The 17,640-nt window shown below is 44.4% G+C and overlaps 1 protein-coding gene across 6 annotated transcripts in view; it reads right to left on the bottom strand.

Moving 5' to 3' along the window:
* Nucleotides 1–17,640, bottom strand: part of CNIH3 (cornichon family AMPA receptor auxiliary protein 3) — a 207,778-nt gene that overhangs the window by 96,304 nt on the left and 93,834 nt on the right. For 4 of the 6 annotated variants that reach the window (XR_004132156.2, XR_004132155.2, XR_004132157.2 and 1 more), the window contains one exon: nucleotides 8,115–11,049. The exons of 1 other annotated variant lie outside the window; for it this stretch is intronic. Coding sequence is in view for 1 of the 5 variants with exons in the window: in XM_010992673.3 (XP_010990975.1) it covers nucleotides 1,294–1,374 (81 nt within the window). In the remaining 4 variants the exon portion in view is untranslated. Of the gene's footprint in view, nucleotides 1–1,293; nucleotides 1,573–8,114; nucleotides 11,050–17,640 lie in introns of those variants that run through there. One more of the 6 variants, XM_010992673.3, reaches the window with a different exon arrangement.

Genomic DNA, 17,640 nt, shown 5'->3' on the forward strand with positions numbered 1-17,640 from the left:
TAGAAACCATTTATACAAAACACCTGCATCTCACCCACCCTTAAGTTTTCTTCTGGTCTTCATTCCGGGTCATCGCCCACTGCATTCCTGCTCTCTGAGGCTCACCAGAACCATCCTCCAAGGAATTCATCTCAGGATCCTTTCCTGCCACCTGGACTTGCTGGTCAGGACAAGGTTCTTAATGGCGGGAGACTATGCACCGCCTTGCTCCTTCCAGAACGTTTGACCTTAGCCATTCTTCCCCCCAGTCCCAGCTCTCTGACGGTGAGGGCAGGGAGCTTAAACAACCTCAGAGGACGAAGCCCTGAGAGTTCAACCGACTTGTCCAATGTTGCACCATCGTTATGAGAGGGCGAGCGTTCCTCAGTTCTGCGCGCTCCCTCTCTTCCTACTTCTATTCAGAAGCACCCTGTCCCCACACCACGCAGAATCGGGATTCACCACGACTGCCCTCAACTAGCTGTAGCCCCAGCATGGACGGCAGGCAAGTTGGTGCCCGCTGGGGATGCTGGGGACCTGGCGGAAGGGAGACTTGCCACCTGCAGAGAGTCTTCCAGGAGTTGGATGGCTCAGACCCCAGGAGGGCAAAGGAGGAAACTCGCTCTCCTCCGCCTCTCTCTGCATGATTTTTCTCCACAGCCTCATTCACGCCTGTCTCTCGGCAGTCTCCTCGCCTCCTCGCTTTTCTCTTCCTCGCCAGCCTGCCGCCTTCACCTGGTTTTCCTCCATCCCCCTCGGCTCCGCTCCGCTCCCCGGGCCTGGCCTCTCCCTACTTCCTCTTAGAAGGCGCTCCTGTCGTTTCCACTTTGCCTCCAACTATGTCTCAATGCAGCCCACCACAGACGCTGACATTTTAAATGTTTAGTTGTTATAGTTACTTGACTAATTGCCGGGCAGGCGGTGGCGCTTCTCCTTCGCCTACCGTGTGCAGGAGAGGAGGGGGCAGAGGAAGTAGGTGGGTGGATGGGGCTGTAGACGCCACTCGCCGGGGCCCGGGACGCAAGACCAGGCCCTGGCAACGGTGTCTTGCCCCGGGAACCGGGGGTCCCTCCGCCTGCAACTAGTAGCCTGGGCACTGAAGGCGCGCCGGGCCTCAGGATGATGCGGTCTCCCGCCCGGGACAAGGGAAAGGCAGAGGGTCTAAAGTCAGGTTCGCCGCGGCTGGCCTCCCAACCGCCCACACTCGCAACCTGGAGAAAGTGAGGTGGCATTTTAGAGAAACTGGGGAAGGAGGTGCACAGGGACGCATGTGGGGCGAAAGAAAAGAGTTAGAAGCCGTTGCCGGTTACTCACGTGCCAGATGGCGAAGAAGATGAGCGCAGCGCAGAGCACCAGGGAGAGCATGTAGCAGAAAGCAGCGAAAGTGAAGGCCATGGCCGGCCGGCGAGCCGGGGGTCGCCAGCACCCAATCTCACCACTCACAAAGCAGCCCCTGGGAGGCCAACGACCCCCTTGAGGACGGCACTCTCTCAGATGGGGGGGGGGGGGGCAAAAAGGAGCCACGTCTGCACTGTCCCCTCGAGGCCAGTGGCTCAGAAAAGACACGCCAGCCGAGAGAGCCTTGAGGATCAGCGAATAGGGTCAGGATTCCCAAAGGTTCCGGCGACCTGGGACGCCAGCTTGTCGGCGAAGACGGGGAAAGGGGCGTCGAGTGTCGTTGGCGGGAACTGTCCCCAGATCGAAAAAGAAACCAAATCAGTAGAGAACTCCTGCAGATTAGTGCCAACCAGCGAGCTTCTCGAGACAACACGACGAGGGGTCCGAAGACTCCACGGAGGACCGCGTGAGAAGTTCCCGTGCCCCCGGGATAAGCCTCTGCTTTCCGCTCCTAAGCCGCAGAGGAGAGGCGAGAGCGCCGCTCAGGACCCTCCTGCGCCTCCCGGGAGCAAACCGAGAGCGTCCAGCGAGATGCCCGGGCGGACTCCGAGCTCCTCCCAAATCCCGGAGCCGGCAGCGGCTCTTTCCCGGGAGAACACGTCTTTAGGTAGACGGGAAGAGCCAGGTCCCCTTGGTCCTGCGCCCCGGACGCGGCTTCCGTAGCTGCCTTGCGCTCCCAGGCGTGCCCGGCCCCAGCTGCGGCCCCGGCCCGCCGGCCTGAGTAATCCAAGTTCCCCGAAAACTAGGGGTTGGACTGGGCCGGGCACGGGCTCCAGCTCAGCGGGCCTGCTCCCGGCCGGGCGGCTGGAGTGGCTCTCAGTGCTCGCCGCGAAGCTCGCTCCACCTGCTGCTGCTGCTGCTGCTGCTGCCGCGGCCGCCGCCGCCGCCGCCGGTGCCACTGTGAGAACTGAAGCGGCGCGGCCCGGGATCCCCTCCCGCTCGGCGCCCCACCCTCGGCTCCGGCTCCGCCGAGCACGCCCTCCCCGGCGGGCGGAGACTGCGGCGGCGGGGGCTGGAGAAAGGTGGGCGACGAAGCGCCGCAGGGCGCTCGGTCGCCGCCGCCGCTGCGCTTGTGCGCGCCGGCCTTTCTGAGGAAACTTGAGGCCCGCAGCGCAGGCGGGGCAGGGCGGCCGGGCCGAGGTGGGGCGGGGTGCGGCGGGGCAGGGACTCTTTAAACACGTGTGTCTGGAGGAGGTGGGAAGCTGCGGAAGGGTATGTGTGCACCTCGCACCTAGATGCGGCAGCCGCCCCTCCCGGTTCTCGCGGTTTTGCTGGAGTAGGAAATGTGTGGGATGAGGGGACTGGTTGGGGTTACAGGAAAAAAAGCCTGTGGCCCCCAGGGTTGTTGGCTGGGCTTTCCCAAACTGTAGCTTTCCTAATGCTCCGGAGTGCGTTTGAGCACTGCTCCCTTCCGTGCAAGATTCTCCATTAGCATCTTTCCCTCGCATCCTCCACCCTCCCCCGCCGTCTGACCTTGGGATTGGGGAAACTAGACTTTGCAGACTATTGTGGGTTCCTGGAGAGGCAGCAGCAATGGCTCTGTGTTATTGGTGTTGGTCTAGTGGAAATGGCAAGAGCATGTGCTTTTGGAGTCAGAGCCCTTTCTAGCTGCAAGGTTTTTAACCTCTTTAAATCTCGGTTTCCTTATTTGCGGAAGGGTCAGCATTTAATTGCCTCTGGGTCTACATACTTTGCCCCGCCAAGTGCAAAATGAAAATGTGGGGCTTCTTGTTTTATATATATATAAAGAGTTTCAAGGTAGCAACAGCAGAATATTAAACCAAGGGTGAGGCCCTCTGAGTACCAGACCCAGGGCTACTGTAGAAGTTGCATACCTGTGAATCCAGCCCTGCTCTGGGTTATACTTTTTGCCACTTCCTTTTTTACTTAAGCTTGTCTCCAAGTATAAATTCTCATTGAAGAAAAATTGGAAATACAGAGATGAAAAAGATGAAACAAACACCATAATCTGCCACTCTCAGACACCACCAACACAAAAGTGATGTATTTCTTTCTAGCTCTATTTTTTGCCTTTTATACCAATTATTTCTTTTAACTCTTGTAATTATACTGCATACATTTTTGTAACACCAAAATAATATGATAATCTTAACGTAAGTTGGATAATTCAGCTATGTTGAGTCCCTTTACGGCTGATCTGTTGTCATTTGTTTCTGCTGCTTCTTCCTTAAGGAGTCCTAGCACCTCATCTGTCTAGTAATTTTTTATTGTATGTCCAACATTATTTTGAAAAGTTCATTGTAGAAATTTGAGGTCTAAGATGATGTTATCTTTCCTCAGGAAAATTTTCTACTTCTTTTGCTGAGTGTCTGGGGGAAATGAGGGCTCTAGAGTTACCTTAATCCAATGTCAAGGATTGAGATTTCTGTGGGCAAGCCAGATGACTGCCATCTGTGTAAGGGCTGTTTTGTTTTGTTTTTTTCTGGTTCACCCTTATTCACATGGAGAAGTTTTTTGGATCCTAAGCCAAAGCAAGTGTGTTATCAAGTCCCAAGCCTTGGTGGCCCTTGGACTCTGACTTTGCCCCTACTCTGCATTCAAAACACTGAAAGTACAACCCAGCCTCTCAGCCATCTCCTCTAGGTTAACAAATGCCTCTAGGGCAAAACTGGCCCCAAGTGCAAGGCTGACCTCTCTGGGTTCTCAACCACTCTTAGAACTTGGCCCCAGTAATTCCTTACTGCTTACTTAAGTCTTTGGTGCTTTTAAGAAGATGATTTTATATTTCATTCAGCTTGTGTTCAGTGGAAGGATTGGTCTGAATTATCTAGTCCAGCATTACCAGAATCAGGAGACTACATCAAAAGAAAATTTCATTATCCCACCACTCAGACTTTCAAGTCCCCAACCATATCACAGCCTCTGTTTTTCCTGCCTATTCCCCACTCCTGCTTTATCTTGTTTTATCAGTTACAGAATGGTATCTCAGTAAAGGTGACTGCAGTGATAGAATTTCAGAAAATAAGAACCCCAGGCAAATACTGCTTATTCAACAACTGTTAGTACCTATATGTTGTGGGCACTGTCAGAAATTCACAAGATTCTCAGTCTGATTGGTGAGATAATAAATAACTCCGTCACAAGGCAGTGTCTTTGGGAGGGAAAAAGTGCCTGTGACACAGGATAGGAAAGCAAGGAATAAAGTGATAGGAATGGATGTTGAGTGACCAACTAAATGGTTCTGCACCCAATTCCAATGTGTGTGGGGTCGGGGTGGCTTCCCACATCACCAAGCAATCATCAGACACCAGCTGGGTATCCTACAATTCAATTCAATTCTGACATTATCTACCTGAGAATGGCACAGATTCCACAAGTTAAGGGCTCAGTCTCACAAGACAGCCCTCCATTTCAGATCCCAATCACAAGACCAGGTTGTTAACCTATGCTTCTGGCTGACTGGCTATTGATTGGAGATTCTAACGGCCCCTTCCTTGGGTTTGATTAGTTTGCTAGAGCAGCTCAGAGAACTCAGAAATCCAGTTTGCTTACCAGTTTATCACAAAGGATAATTAAAGGATACGAATGAACAGCCAGATCAAGAAATAGGGCAAGGTCTGGACGGGTCCTGAACATAGGAGCTTCTGTCCCCATGGGGTTTGGGGTGCACCACCCACAAGGTTGGGTTCTGGTTCAGCAACCTGAAAGCTCTCCAAATCTCATCCTCCTGGATTATTGTGGAGGCTTCATTACACAAGCATGATGGATTAAATCACTGGCCAGGGGTGACTGATTCAACCTCCATCCAACTCTCCGCTTTACAGCAATCAGGGAATGGGACTCAAAGTTCCAACCCTCTATTCATGGTTGATTCCCTTCACAACTAGACCCCATCATTGGGTGCTTTCCAAAAATCACCTTATTAACACAAACCCGCTTGTGCTGGAAAGGGGCTTGTTATGAATAACAAGACACCATTTCAACTTTCTGACTCTGAAGCGATTTCAGGAACTGGGGACAAGATGCTCCCATTGCTTTTATCACTCAGGAAATTTAACAAAAGATGCTCCCATTGCTTTTATCACTCAGGAAATTTCAAGAGTTTTGGGAGATATGAGCCAGGATAGTGTACGTCTGAATGGTCAAATATATATTTCTTATAGATCATAATATCTTGCCAACCTATGTTGTTTCAGCTGCTGTTGACACTGAAAAGCCAATCACTTGATTTTTTTTTCCCTAGCCACTGTGCAGGCAGGAATGGCCATGTGATTCAGTCTGAACCTGTGAGACATATACTTCTTTTTGCCTGGAATGTAAGCCTAATGCCTGGAGGTACATCAGCCATCTTGTGACCATGAGGAGGAAATCAACACAATAGGAATGGAAAAGCTAGAAAAGCTAGAAAGACAGAGGGAGCAAGTATCATTGACAACATAATTGTGCCATCCCACCAGCCCTGAACTTCCCATTCTTGACTTCTCCTTGTACGAGATAATAGAATTCACTTTTTAAGTCATGGAAAGAGGTTCTGTCACTTACAGGTGAACACCACTCTTGATGCCATGGTTTAATGGAGGCATGGAAGGGTTGTTTTCCAGCCCCTGAACCCCCTAGCCTCCTTCCTCCACTTATATACAGGTTGAGTTTGGGTTTTCTGCCTTTTCCTATCTTATGAATAGTAACACCTCAGTTTATCAAAAGTGAAGGCAAATAATGTGTCTCCACACGACTAAAGACTTGGCTTATCATAAAGCTTCTTCCAACCCTATCCTGCCCTTATGCCCCCTCTCCACCTCACCTGAAAGCACCCATTAGAGAAATAGCCAAAGCCTAAAGAGGTATGCCTTTGAATTCACAGGAAGCTTAGTTAAGAGGGCTCTGAGTTCCTTCTAGCCCAGCACTAACCCCATTCCACCCACAGGAAAATGTGACCAGAGCTTCAGTTAGCACAGAATTCAAGAGGATCTCCAGACATTTCCCCCCATAAATGAACTCGTGCACTTTTCAGTGCTGGTGTGGTATATCCAATTACTCCCTTGCTTTCCAGCCAAACTAAGTCAGAATCCCAGAAAGCTCTGCCCATCATGCATCGTAAACCCAGTTCACCAACTTCTCCCCCAGTCACCATCCCCATGTTCCTTCAAATCCCCACCAGAAAGAGGTTATGGCCAGCTAATCCATCTCACCATTTCTCTCTCTCTGGTGGGTTTGGTTATTGGAATGTCTTGATAATTTGGATTTTTTAATGGCTTTTTAATAAATATAAACTTTTCAAATATATAGAACAGTAGGAAAAAGAGGGTAGTGAAAACTCAACTACATATCACGCAGATTCAACAACTGTTGACATTTTGCTTTATGTGCTTCCTGTTGTCCCCAAATTGTACTTTATAGCTGGTTTGTTCAAACTAGGATCTAAAGATTTTCCTTTCACTCCTCATCCCCCAAGGTATTATAACGTTTTGCTTGTATATAATTTATTCAGCAAGAATTTTTTTTTTAAAGTTAAGTGCCTGTTATTGACAGCTCTGTGCTGAGCACAGTGACTTTATTCACTGGTAGCCAATGTTTGTTGCTCTGTATGCCCTCATATATCTAAGTTGGCATTGTTTAGCTTAGGGATATGTTTACTTAATTTGCTTGGCACACATTCACATGAGTGGAGAAGCTAGGTATGAACTGCAGACTCATGAGAGCTGGAAAAAAGTTACTTCTTCATTTTCTTTAAAATAACTTAAATCTAACTGGAGCCCCCTTCTTGCTTTCCGGACCAGCAGGAAATTCACTATTGCCTTCATTGAGGCTCCCCATGAGGTTGGGCAAAGCTTCTGGGGGAGCTTAAATAGCACCAAAGCATTCAGAGAATGACCTTCTGCATTCTCCTGCATGGAATGTCTAAGAGCCCCTCTGCCCGGCTCCAGCCACAGCACACTGCCATGTCTCTGAGGTCTTGCCTCTTCCATGAATCTCTAAAATGAAGCAGTGTATGGGTCACCTCTCCTCCAGAACCCCTACTTCAGCCTCTTTGCAGGCTGCAGGAAATTGTTTCCTGTTTCCCTCTTGCAATTGGTAAAGCCATCCTCTCTCCTCTCTCCTCCTCAGGAACATGATCCCAGAATCTTTCCAAAATCAGAAAGAACATTTGACTTCAAAGATCTTCTTTCTGCCTTGCAACTTATTCAGCCAATATTCATTAGTATAACTGCAGTGATTGTGATAACATTGAAAGATTTCTGTTCCAATCACTAAGTAGTATAACAGTTCTTGCAGCAAACAGGAGAATGAATAAATAATTAAAAATTCTAAATTAACTCATTCATTCAGGCCAATTGTCATAGCATGTCAAAAGGCCCATTGATAAAGAGGCTTCTCAGATACTTATTTATCACAAAGCACACCATGCTACTGACATTCTGGTTTATCACGATCCTGAAATCATGTGGTTGCCACTGATTCTAAACAGTTGTTACTTTAGTTGTATTTGTGCATTGTAACGCTTGTGTAAGTGGTAAATATAGTGTTTCGATATTTATAAACCTAAGAATTTATAAATAAAATATTAAAACAAACTCACAGAATAAAGAGACAACCAACTGTGGATACACTTATTAATGTCCATTTAAATATCATACAACTCAATCTTCTGAGTCTGCAAAGAACAAGCAATGATATTAATAGTAAGTGTAGCCTAGAATACCTTCTGTTGCTGTGTGGAAATCCAAACAACCTGAACATATTTTTCTAAGTGCAAGAATCAGTACAAATTCACACAATACTTTTTATTTCTTTAATACAAAATAATTATTTTAACAAAAATATGAACGTCTCATCAATGGTAGGAATGTAAATATGGGATGCAAATGGTGCTCTGAATTGACTATTACAAGATTTAGATATATATCGGCGTGGCAATCACATTTTACCAAAGCTCATGGTTTGATTAAAAAACTGTAATTATCAATAAAAAAATCAGTTTCACACAATAATGCATTTGAAAGAACAAAATCTTTTAAATTTAACAAAATATTGATTAAATGATTAAAAATATTAAGAAAATACCCTTAAAATGTTCACACTAGCCAGCATGAACTTAAACATAATCAAGCATTTCCAAACATGAAATATGCAACAGCCATTAAAAAAAAAGAATATCTATATACGCATACATTACATTCTAGATTTATGGTCCCACTTGCTGGAAACATATGTCCACTGAGAAAACAACTTACTTTAAAAGTTATAAATCATAAGAGTAAAATAGTCATTTTCTATGAAACTTTGACTATTTCATATAAAAGCCTATTAATAATTTATTTTAAAGTGAGAAATTTTAAATTTTGTTGATCTCGTGGAGTTGGAAGGAATTATTTTTGAAATAATGACCAATCTTTATTGTCAATGCTTCAGAAAAATGGTATCAGTGAAATGTACTTTCACAGAAACTTTTTGTTCAAACAATGCTAGTGCCTATATGTTAAAAAGTCTGGTATTTCAGCCAAAATTTTAGAAACATTTCTAAATGTTTTTAATTTGGCACTAAGTCACTGTATTCATTTACCCCTGGATGATGCAATGAAAGATGTAAATTAAATAATTCACTGTAAATCTTTTTCCTGAAGCTTTGTATTTATTATTGTATTAGTCTGCTCCAGCTGCCACGGCAAAATATCACAGACTGAGTGGCTTAAAGAACAGAAATTTATTTTCTCACAGTTCTGGAAGCTAGAAGTTCAAGATCAAAGTGCTGGGAAATTTAGTTCCTGGTGAGAGCTCTCTTTCTGGCTTGCAGATGATCTCTCACTGTCTTCACATGACCTTTCTTCTCTGCACACCCAGAAGGAAGGCAGAGGAAGAGGGGGACAGGTCTGAGTCTTCCTCTTCTTATAAGGACACCATTCCTATCTGGTTAAGGCCCCACCAACATGACCTCACTTAATTTTCATTACCTCCTTATAGTCCTGATCTCCAAATACAGTCACATTGGGGGTTAGGAATTCAAAATATGAGTTAGGGGTGAGGGACACAGTCGAGTCCACAACAACTACCATACATCAAATAAACAATTAAATAAGATCTCTGATGATCTGGGAATTGAGACTAAAACTGAAAGAATTTTTGGTCTCAATGAACAGCTTGTAATGGTATAATGCAAAAAGAATTTAGAAAAAAAATTTTTATTGAAGTACAGTTGACATACAATATTATATTAGTGTCAAGTATACAACATAGTAATTCAACAATTACACATACTATGATCACCATGAATTAGTTGCCATCTGTGACCATACAAAGTTATTTTCATATTATTGACTATATTCCCTATGCTGTATATTACATCACCCTGACTTGCTTATTTTACAACTGGAAGTTTGTACCTCTTAATCCCCTTCATCAATTTCCCCTAACCCCCCAACACCCTCCCCTCTGGCAACACCGTTTGTTCTCTGTATCTCTGAGTCTGTTTCTATTTTGTTTTCTTGTTCATGGTTTTTTTTTTTTTAGATTCCACATACAAGTGATGTGATATTTGTCTTTCTCTGTCTGACTTATTTCACTTAGCATAATAGCATCTAGGTCTATCCACATTATCACAACTGGCAAGATTTTTTATGGCTGAGTAATATTCCACTCTGTATATATATCACATCTTCTTTATCCATTCATCTGTCGATGGACACTTCAGTCACTTCCATATCTTGGCTATTGTAAATAATGCTGCAACAAACACCATGGTGCATATATCTTTTCAAATTAGTGTTTTCATTTTCTTCAGATAAATATCCAGAACTGGAATTGTTGGCTTTTATGGCAGTTCTATTTTTAGTTTTTGGAGGAACCTCTTTTCAATACTGGCTGCACCAGTTAACATTCCCACCAACAGAGTATGGGAGTTCTCTTTTCTCCACATTCTCACCAACACTTGCTTTTTGTTGTCTTTTTGATAATAGCCATTTTGACAAATGTGAGGTAATAGCTCATTGTGGTTTTGATTTGCATCTCCCTGATGATTAGTGATGTTGAGCATCTTTTCATGTGTCTGCTTAGGAGGGGCCGGCTGGAGCCAGAAGCTTGGCAAAGCACACAGCATTAGCTAGGTTGATTGAGAGTGACAGAAATGGCATCTGCCAGCACCAAACCTGCTAGGTGGAAGGAGAGTAAAAAAAATGGCACCCACAAGTGTTCCCCGAGATCCCTGCCCCTCTGGCCCTAAAATTAGCCAGTGACAATCCTTCCCGTATGACCCAGGTGCTTTCCAATATTCTGCCCCTAAAACCAGGCACAGAACAAGTGAGTTTGTGCACAAGCTCTTCAAGTGTCTTGGTTTCCCACAGCTCTTCAGATCTCCCAGATGTAAGCCCCGCTGGTTTTCAAAGCCAGACATTATGAGGGCTCATCTTCACACTGCAGGTCCCCTGAGCTAGGGAGCCCGACTGGGGCTCAGACCCCTCACTCCTTGCGGGGAACCTCCGTGGTTGTGATATCCTTCATCACCACAGGGGGGGATGTGGGTTCTGACTAGACCATGTCTCTGCCTCTTCTTCCTGTCTTGATTTGGCCTTTTGCTTGTATCTTTAGTTGTAGAATATCTGCTCTGCTGGTCTGCTGGTCAGTCTCAGAGATAGTTCTTCTACATGTAGTTGTAGTTTCGTTGTGTCCATGGGAGGAGGTGAACTCAGATCTTGCTACTCTGCCATCTTGATCCCACCCCTGCAGAATTTAGAAATTTTATGTATTTTTTTTTACTGAAGTATCATCAGTTACAGTGTGTTAATTTCTGTACAATATGTACAGCATGTTTCAGTCATACATATACATACACATATTCATTTTCATATTCTTTTTCATTATAGGTTACTACAAGATTTGAATATAGTTCCCTGTGCTATACAGAAGAAATTTGCTGTTTATTTTATATATAGTAGTTAGTATTTGCAAATCTCAAACTCCCAATTTATCCCTTCCCACCTTCTTTCCCCTAAGTAACCATAAGTTTGTTTACTATGTCTGTGAGTCTGGTTCTGTTTTATAGATAAGTTCATTAATGTCTTGTTTTTTCCTTTCTTTTTTTTTTAGATTCCATATACGAGTGATATGGTATTTTTCTTCTCTTTCTGGCTTACTTCACTTAGAATGATGATATCCAGGTCCGTCCGTGTTGCTACAAATGGCATTATTTTGTTATTTTTTATGGCTGAGAACTATTCCACTGTACAAATATACCACAACTTCTTTATCCAGTCCTCTGTCGATGGACATTTAGGTTGTTTCCATGTCTTGGCTATTGTATATCGTGCTGCTATGAACATTGGGGTGTATGTATCTTTTCAAATTAGAGTTGCCTCCAGATTATATGCCCAGGAGTGGGATTCCTGGGTCAAATGGTAAGTCTATTTTTAGTTTTTTGAGGAATCTCCAAACTGTTTTCGATAATGGCTGCACCAAACTACATTCCCACCCAATAACTTGTAAAATGGGAGCAAACATTTTGGAAAAAATCAGAGAATTAACCTTAATAAACAGGATTCTAATAGTGGTATCCATACTCTCTGTGGCTTCACAAGAAGTAAGTTTCTTAACTAAATAATAAATCAATTTAATTCAACAGTCAATAAAAGTAATTAAGCATATAAGGGTAAGTAAACGAAACTATAGAGAAACAAATATATACCACTTGAAACAAAATAAATTATAAATTCTAAGGACACTATTCAAATATCTAGTAAATTATGTAAAATGAGTGATGATAAAAGTAAGAAGCATGATGAATTATTAAGTTGTTTCTATTTATTAAATGATGCAACTTTGCCAAATGATGTTTGCAAAGCTCCATGGATTAAAATTAATAAAAACAAATCAATCTGACTCATTAAATATGGTGTTCCATGGGGACAGAGAGACTCAGCCAGCCCCCAGCTCTCCCCATACATGTGGGGAGGCCATCCTGGCTCTTCCAATGCCAAACTCATGGGTTAAGTGCAGCCAGTACCACGTGGAGCAGAGACAGCACAAAGCTCATGACTCAGCCCAGAGCTGAGTCATGAGCAAATAAAAGGTGGCTAGTGGTTTAAGCAACTAAGTTTGGGGATTGTTTGTTATGTGATGATAAGATAATTGCAGAAGTTCTTTATTTACCAAGGGGCCTTTTTAATTTGGTGTCCACTGTGGCTACAACTCATGACTTCTAGAAAGGGGAAGTGGATAATGAAAGAAACTCTTATAGCTTAGATGAGCTATGCTTCCAGATCCTCTACCTCCATTTGCTCTCATTCCTACAGCCAAGCAAGCCCCTTTCCAGACAAGCAGGGGCACAGGCTTGGGCTCCAGGGATCAGTTATCCTCGGGCCACAGAGTCCTTATCACCCTGTTTGTTTGCAGGGGTTTTTTTGGTTAAAATATACTTAATACAACACATTTTAATCATTTTTAAGGTGTTCACTTCTGTGACATTGAGTGCAGGCACATTGTTGTACGACTATCACCACTAACTATCTCCAGAAATTGCTTTATCTTCCCAAACTGAAACTCCATATCCATTCAACAGTAACTCCCCATTCTCCCCTTCCCCAGCCCCTGGCAGCCATTGTACTTTCTCTCTCTATGAACTTGACTAGTCTATAGATATTTCATATGGGTGGAATACTGCACTGTCTTATAATTCCTTACATGTTGAGTATCTCTCTCCCTCTATAAACTTCATCTTCTTCTTTGCATGGCCATATAACAAATATCCAGTAAGTGTTCATGAAACGGATGTGTATGTGTGTATATATGGATGGATGGATGCTGTTATCAGTCTGACTGATGTGGAAGTTGACTTAAACTAGTCTGTCCCACTAGATAATGAGCAACATGCAGATGGACCATGTCTACCTCTTATTTATTTACTTAAGAGCACTTACCAGTCTGCAAGCCCAATAAACATGGCACCATCCATGCCTATAAGGAGCTCAAAAATGAACGGAGATGCACAGAGCCATCTGTGACTTTGATAAGAATCTCAGCAGAGAAGTGCAAATGCTTGTAGAGCACCTAGCACAAGGCTTCGGACATAGGGTGTGTTGAATAGATGTATTTTTCACTGAACTGAATCAGATGATAAGCTAGTCAGGAAGCTTTTCAGCTTAAATTCCCACTTTCAAGCTGTGTGAATTTAGCCAAATGACTTCTTCTCTCCACGCCCTGCGGATGTGATTCTGTTCTGACATGAACACCAGGTATAAGCCAGCTTGGCCTGTGCAGCAAGCACAGAGCCATATTTTCACCAAAGATGGTGGGAGAGGGACAGAGGGGGACCAGGGAGGGACTGGAATCACAGAACTGACAATTTCAGAGAATCATGGATTAGGGAGGCAGAGTCATGGGATGTGGCTTCCTGCTTGTGTTCTGAACTCGTCTAAATGTCATCTCCCTGACAGTGCTGCCTTCTATGGAAATTAAGTGATCTTCCTATTATTAGCCTGTTAAACAGGCACTGTAAACAGATCGCAAACAATGAGGCTTTGTTAGAAACACTCCATTTAGTTCTGGGCCCTGGCTCCTTCCACACCTGGAGATGTATCAGCTATTTTAACAACACTCCCTCATCATGGTTCTGTACATGTAACTTCAGGGAAGGAGTTGTTTCTGCAGAAAGACTCCTATAAATCTAACAGGAAAATGTAATGTGTACATAAAGCCCCAGAAATCCTACCAAGCTCCAGACACGGCTGTCACAAATTCCGCCAAGACCCATCACCTGAGAAGGGAGATGGAGCGGAAAAGCCAAAGCCATGGAAAGGAAGCCTGTGTCACAAACACAGAACAAAGGTGGAGAGCAGCTACAGCAAGAGGAAGTCATAGCAGTAAAACCACCCGAAGGAACCGATAACCCAAAAATCTTTCCTACAGTCAACAGTGGAATTTGGGCTTCAATTACTTTTCCGTTTGTTTAACAAACATTTATTCATAGTCTACTGTATGCCAAGTCTTGTGTAGGCACTTAAAAGTTGATGTGCTGATTTACTGGTAATACTCAAACCTCCAGGCAAAACAGTAAGTTCCCACTGGCAAACCCCCATTTGGGAGTTGCCAGAAAGCCCCCACCCAGCCTTCGGGGGCCCCCTTCTCTCTCAGTCCCACACTGAGGCATGGAGGTGAGCCAAAGAGACTCAAACAACACCCCAAGGAGCCTCTCTCACTCAGGCCAAGGAGTCCTTCCCCGAGGCTGGGCAGCTGTGGGTGTATTCTGGGTTAAAAATCTTTTCTCCACCCTGAAACTTGAGTTGGGGGCAGAAGTATCACTTTAAGCTACAGACCAGCCATCAGAGATAAAAGTGTCCCAAAGTCGACAAAAAATCCAAGCAAAAAGCAACCCTGGCCAATCCCCCCGAGAGTCAGCTCTGCCACGGCTCACTCAGGACAAAACCAGTTTTGCCTGTACTTAGAAAGGTATGTAACTTATTTTTCATTTAACCCCAGGTATTCCATCTCGTCTGTGACTAAACTGTTGTTTTGATTCAGAATGTAGACTTAGAATACTGATGACCTGTTACACCTTCAAAGTGCCCTTGAATAAGAAACAAGCACAGAGAGGCTGGGAATTCAGCGACCTTCTGTGGCAGAGCCTGTGAATATCCATGCACTTAGCTTCTGCCACTGAGAATGATTCAGTTGCTCTAACATCCAGGCAAAGGGGAGGAAAAGCAGATCCAAACTTAGAAAAGTTTCGATTCGTGCATTTTCAAGTTTTCGGAACAGCAGTGATTGTGCTCGCTCAGCCACCCTCATCCCCAGAGCTCAGACTCTCTAACCGATTCTCACAGAGGTCTGGAAAACTGATAGATAAAATGACCTCCTGTAAAAATGGTTCCAAAAACAAAACAAAACAAAAAATGGGTCAGGAAGAAGCTAGTGGCATGGCCCAAGGCTTAATGCTAAATCAGCTTCAGAACCGAGAGCGGAAGCTTCTAGGGTTGAGCCTTTACTCTCGCAGTCGCTCCCACAGCCTGAGAAGTCGGCCAACAAAATCCAACATCTTTTTTTTTTTAATCCTAGAATCAGCACCATCAAGCCAGAGCTAAGAAATAATGCTGCCAGCAAAATGAGGAAAGTGCAAAAATTACTTAATTACTCAGGACATGTTGGCAGACACTTCTGCTTGTCAAATCCCTGGTTGCCTGTATGGTTATTTACATCTGAATTAATTTACACAGTTTTAAATACTTGTTAAGTAGCAGCAAAGATCCTACCAGAAACTTGCCGGAAAAAATCCTCTCCCTCATCCCTGGTTTATTCACCAGCATACAAGACCCTTCTCCATGGCCTCCCTTGTCCTGATCACTGACTCTTCTAACTCTGGCTCCTTCAAGGTGTCTATATTCCCACTCAGGCCCATGTAAATTCCAATTCCCACTGGCCACACGCCTCAGCTGGGCAATCAGGAGCATAAACCCCCTGCCCCTGCCTGTCCCACTGCTCCACACAGGGATCATTTCCTAGGGCTGCCAAGCAAAGTACCACCAACTGGGAAGACTTAGAACAACAGAAGTTTATTTTCCTCACCGTCCTGGGAGCTCGAAGTCTGAAATCAAGGCCATGCATCTCTAAAGTCCCTGCAGGAGGAGGAGTCCTTGCCTCTTCCAGTTTCCAGGAGCTCCTGGTGTCCCTTGGCTTGTGGAAGCATAACTCTGATCTCTACCTCCATCTTCACATGGCCCTCTACCATGTCTCTCTCTGTCCTTTCCTCTTCTTACAAGGACACCAGTCATGGGATATAGGGCCTGTAAGAGGCTTGCATTGTCCCAGAGAAGCAGAGTACATGCTCTGAAGTTCCCAGAGGCCCCAGGTGTTCTGGCTGTTACTAGATTCCCTTTAGAGGTTTGAGGTTCAGATCCTGATCCTACAAGGGAAAAGCTGATCATTTACATGTAACTGTCCCTCTCTGCCTGTTGTTTTCATGTACGTCATACACAACCCTCTCTGAATACTGCTGCCACTTCTGATCACCAAATGCAGAGATGGGGATGGGGACCGTGGGAGGATTTCCACACATCAGGCAATTCTGCAGAATATTGTCAAATGCTTTTTATGCAGCCCTTGAGATGAGCATATGATTTTTAATCCTTCTGCAGACACTAGCTGGGTGTCCCACAATTTAACTCAATTCTGACACTACCTACCTGGAGATAGTGGCAGATCCCGCATGTTCAAAGCTCAGTTCCACAACTTTCCCCATTTCAGATGCCAAACACAAGTCCAAGTCGTTAACCATTAATTTGCTAGGGTGGCTCAAGAACTCAGGAGACAAGTCTACTTACTAGATTACTGGTTTATTACAAATGACATTAAACGATATAAATGATGAGGAGATATATGGGATGAGGTCTGTAAAGATCCCAAACACAGGAGTTTCTGCCTCCATGGAGTTTGGGGTGCACATGGATGTGTTCCACCAACCTAGAAGCTCTCTGAACCCCATCCTTTTGGATTGTTGTAGTGGCTTCATTACTTAGGCATGGTTGATTAAATCATTGGCCATCAATGATTAAAGTCAATCTCCAGCCCCTCTCCCCTCCCCAAGGTCGGGAGTGGGGCTGAAAGTTCCAACCCTCTAATCACATGGTTGGCTCCCCAGGCAACCAGCCCCCAACCCTAGGTTACCAGGGGGCTTTCCAAAAGTCACCTTATTAATCTAAACTCAGGTGTGGTTGAAAGGAGCTTGTCATGAACAATAAAGCATCCATTTCACCCTTATCTCTCTGAAGCCATTTCAGGAACAGAGGACAAAAAGATGCTCCCACTGTTCTTATTGCTTAGGAAATTTCAAGGGTTTTGGGAGCCGCAATCCAGAAAGTGTGGACAAAGACAAAATATATATATATGTATTATTTTTACAGTAAATTACCAATGCCACACTTCCCCATTTCTCCCCCAGCACTGGGTGAGGGGAGGACTTTTTTCTGTGAGGAGAGAACTTCCCTACATCACACCCTGTACTCATAGTAAAAGTCCATGATCTGCATAGGTCCAGATTGGCTCTTGTTACGTGAGGTGTAGATGTGTGTCTCTAGAAAACCCTTTTCTCTTCTAGCAAAGTCTGGCTCTCAAGACTATTGCCTGCTTATAGATTCAAAAAATCTAATGTGAAATTTAGAACTGAACCATGACTCTTTTGTCCTAGGCTTTTCCTCCTCCCTTAAGACATTGATTCAGTGTATGTGTGTGTGTGTGTGTAGATACAGGACAACCAGAAACTTGGGAGTTTTAGGAATAGAAGAACTGAATTTTGATTTAATAACATTAATATACCTCCCAGCCTGT

This window comes from Camelus dromedarius, chromosome 21 (assembly GCF_036321535.1).
Source record: "Camelus dromedarius isolate mCamDro1 chromosome 21, mCamDro1.pat, whole genome shotgun sequence".
NCBI classification, from domain to species: Eukaryota; Metazoa; Chordata; class Mammalia; order Artiodactyla; family Camelidae; genus Camelus; species Camelus dromedarius.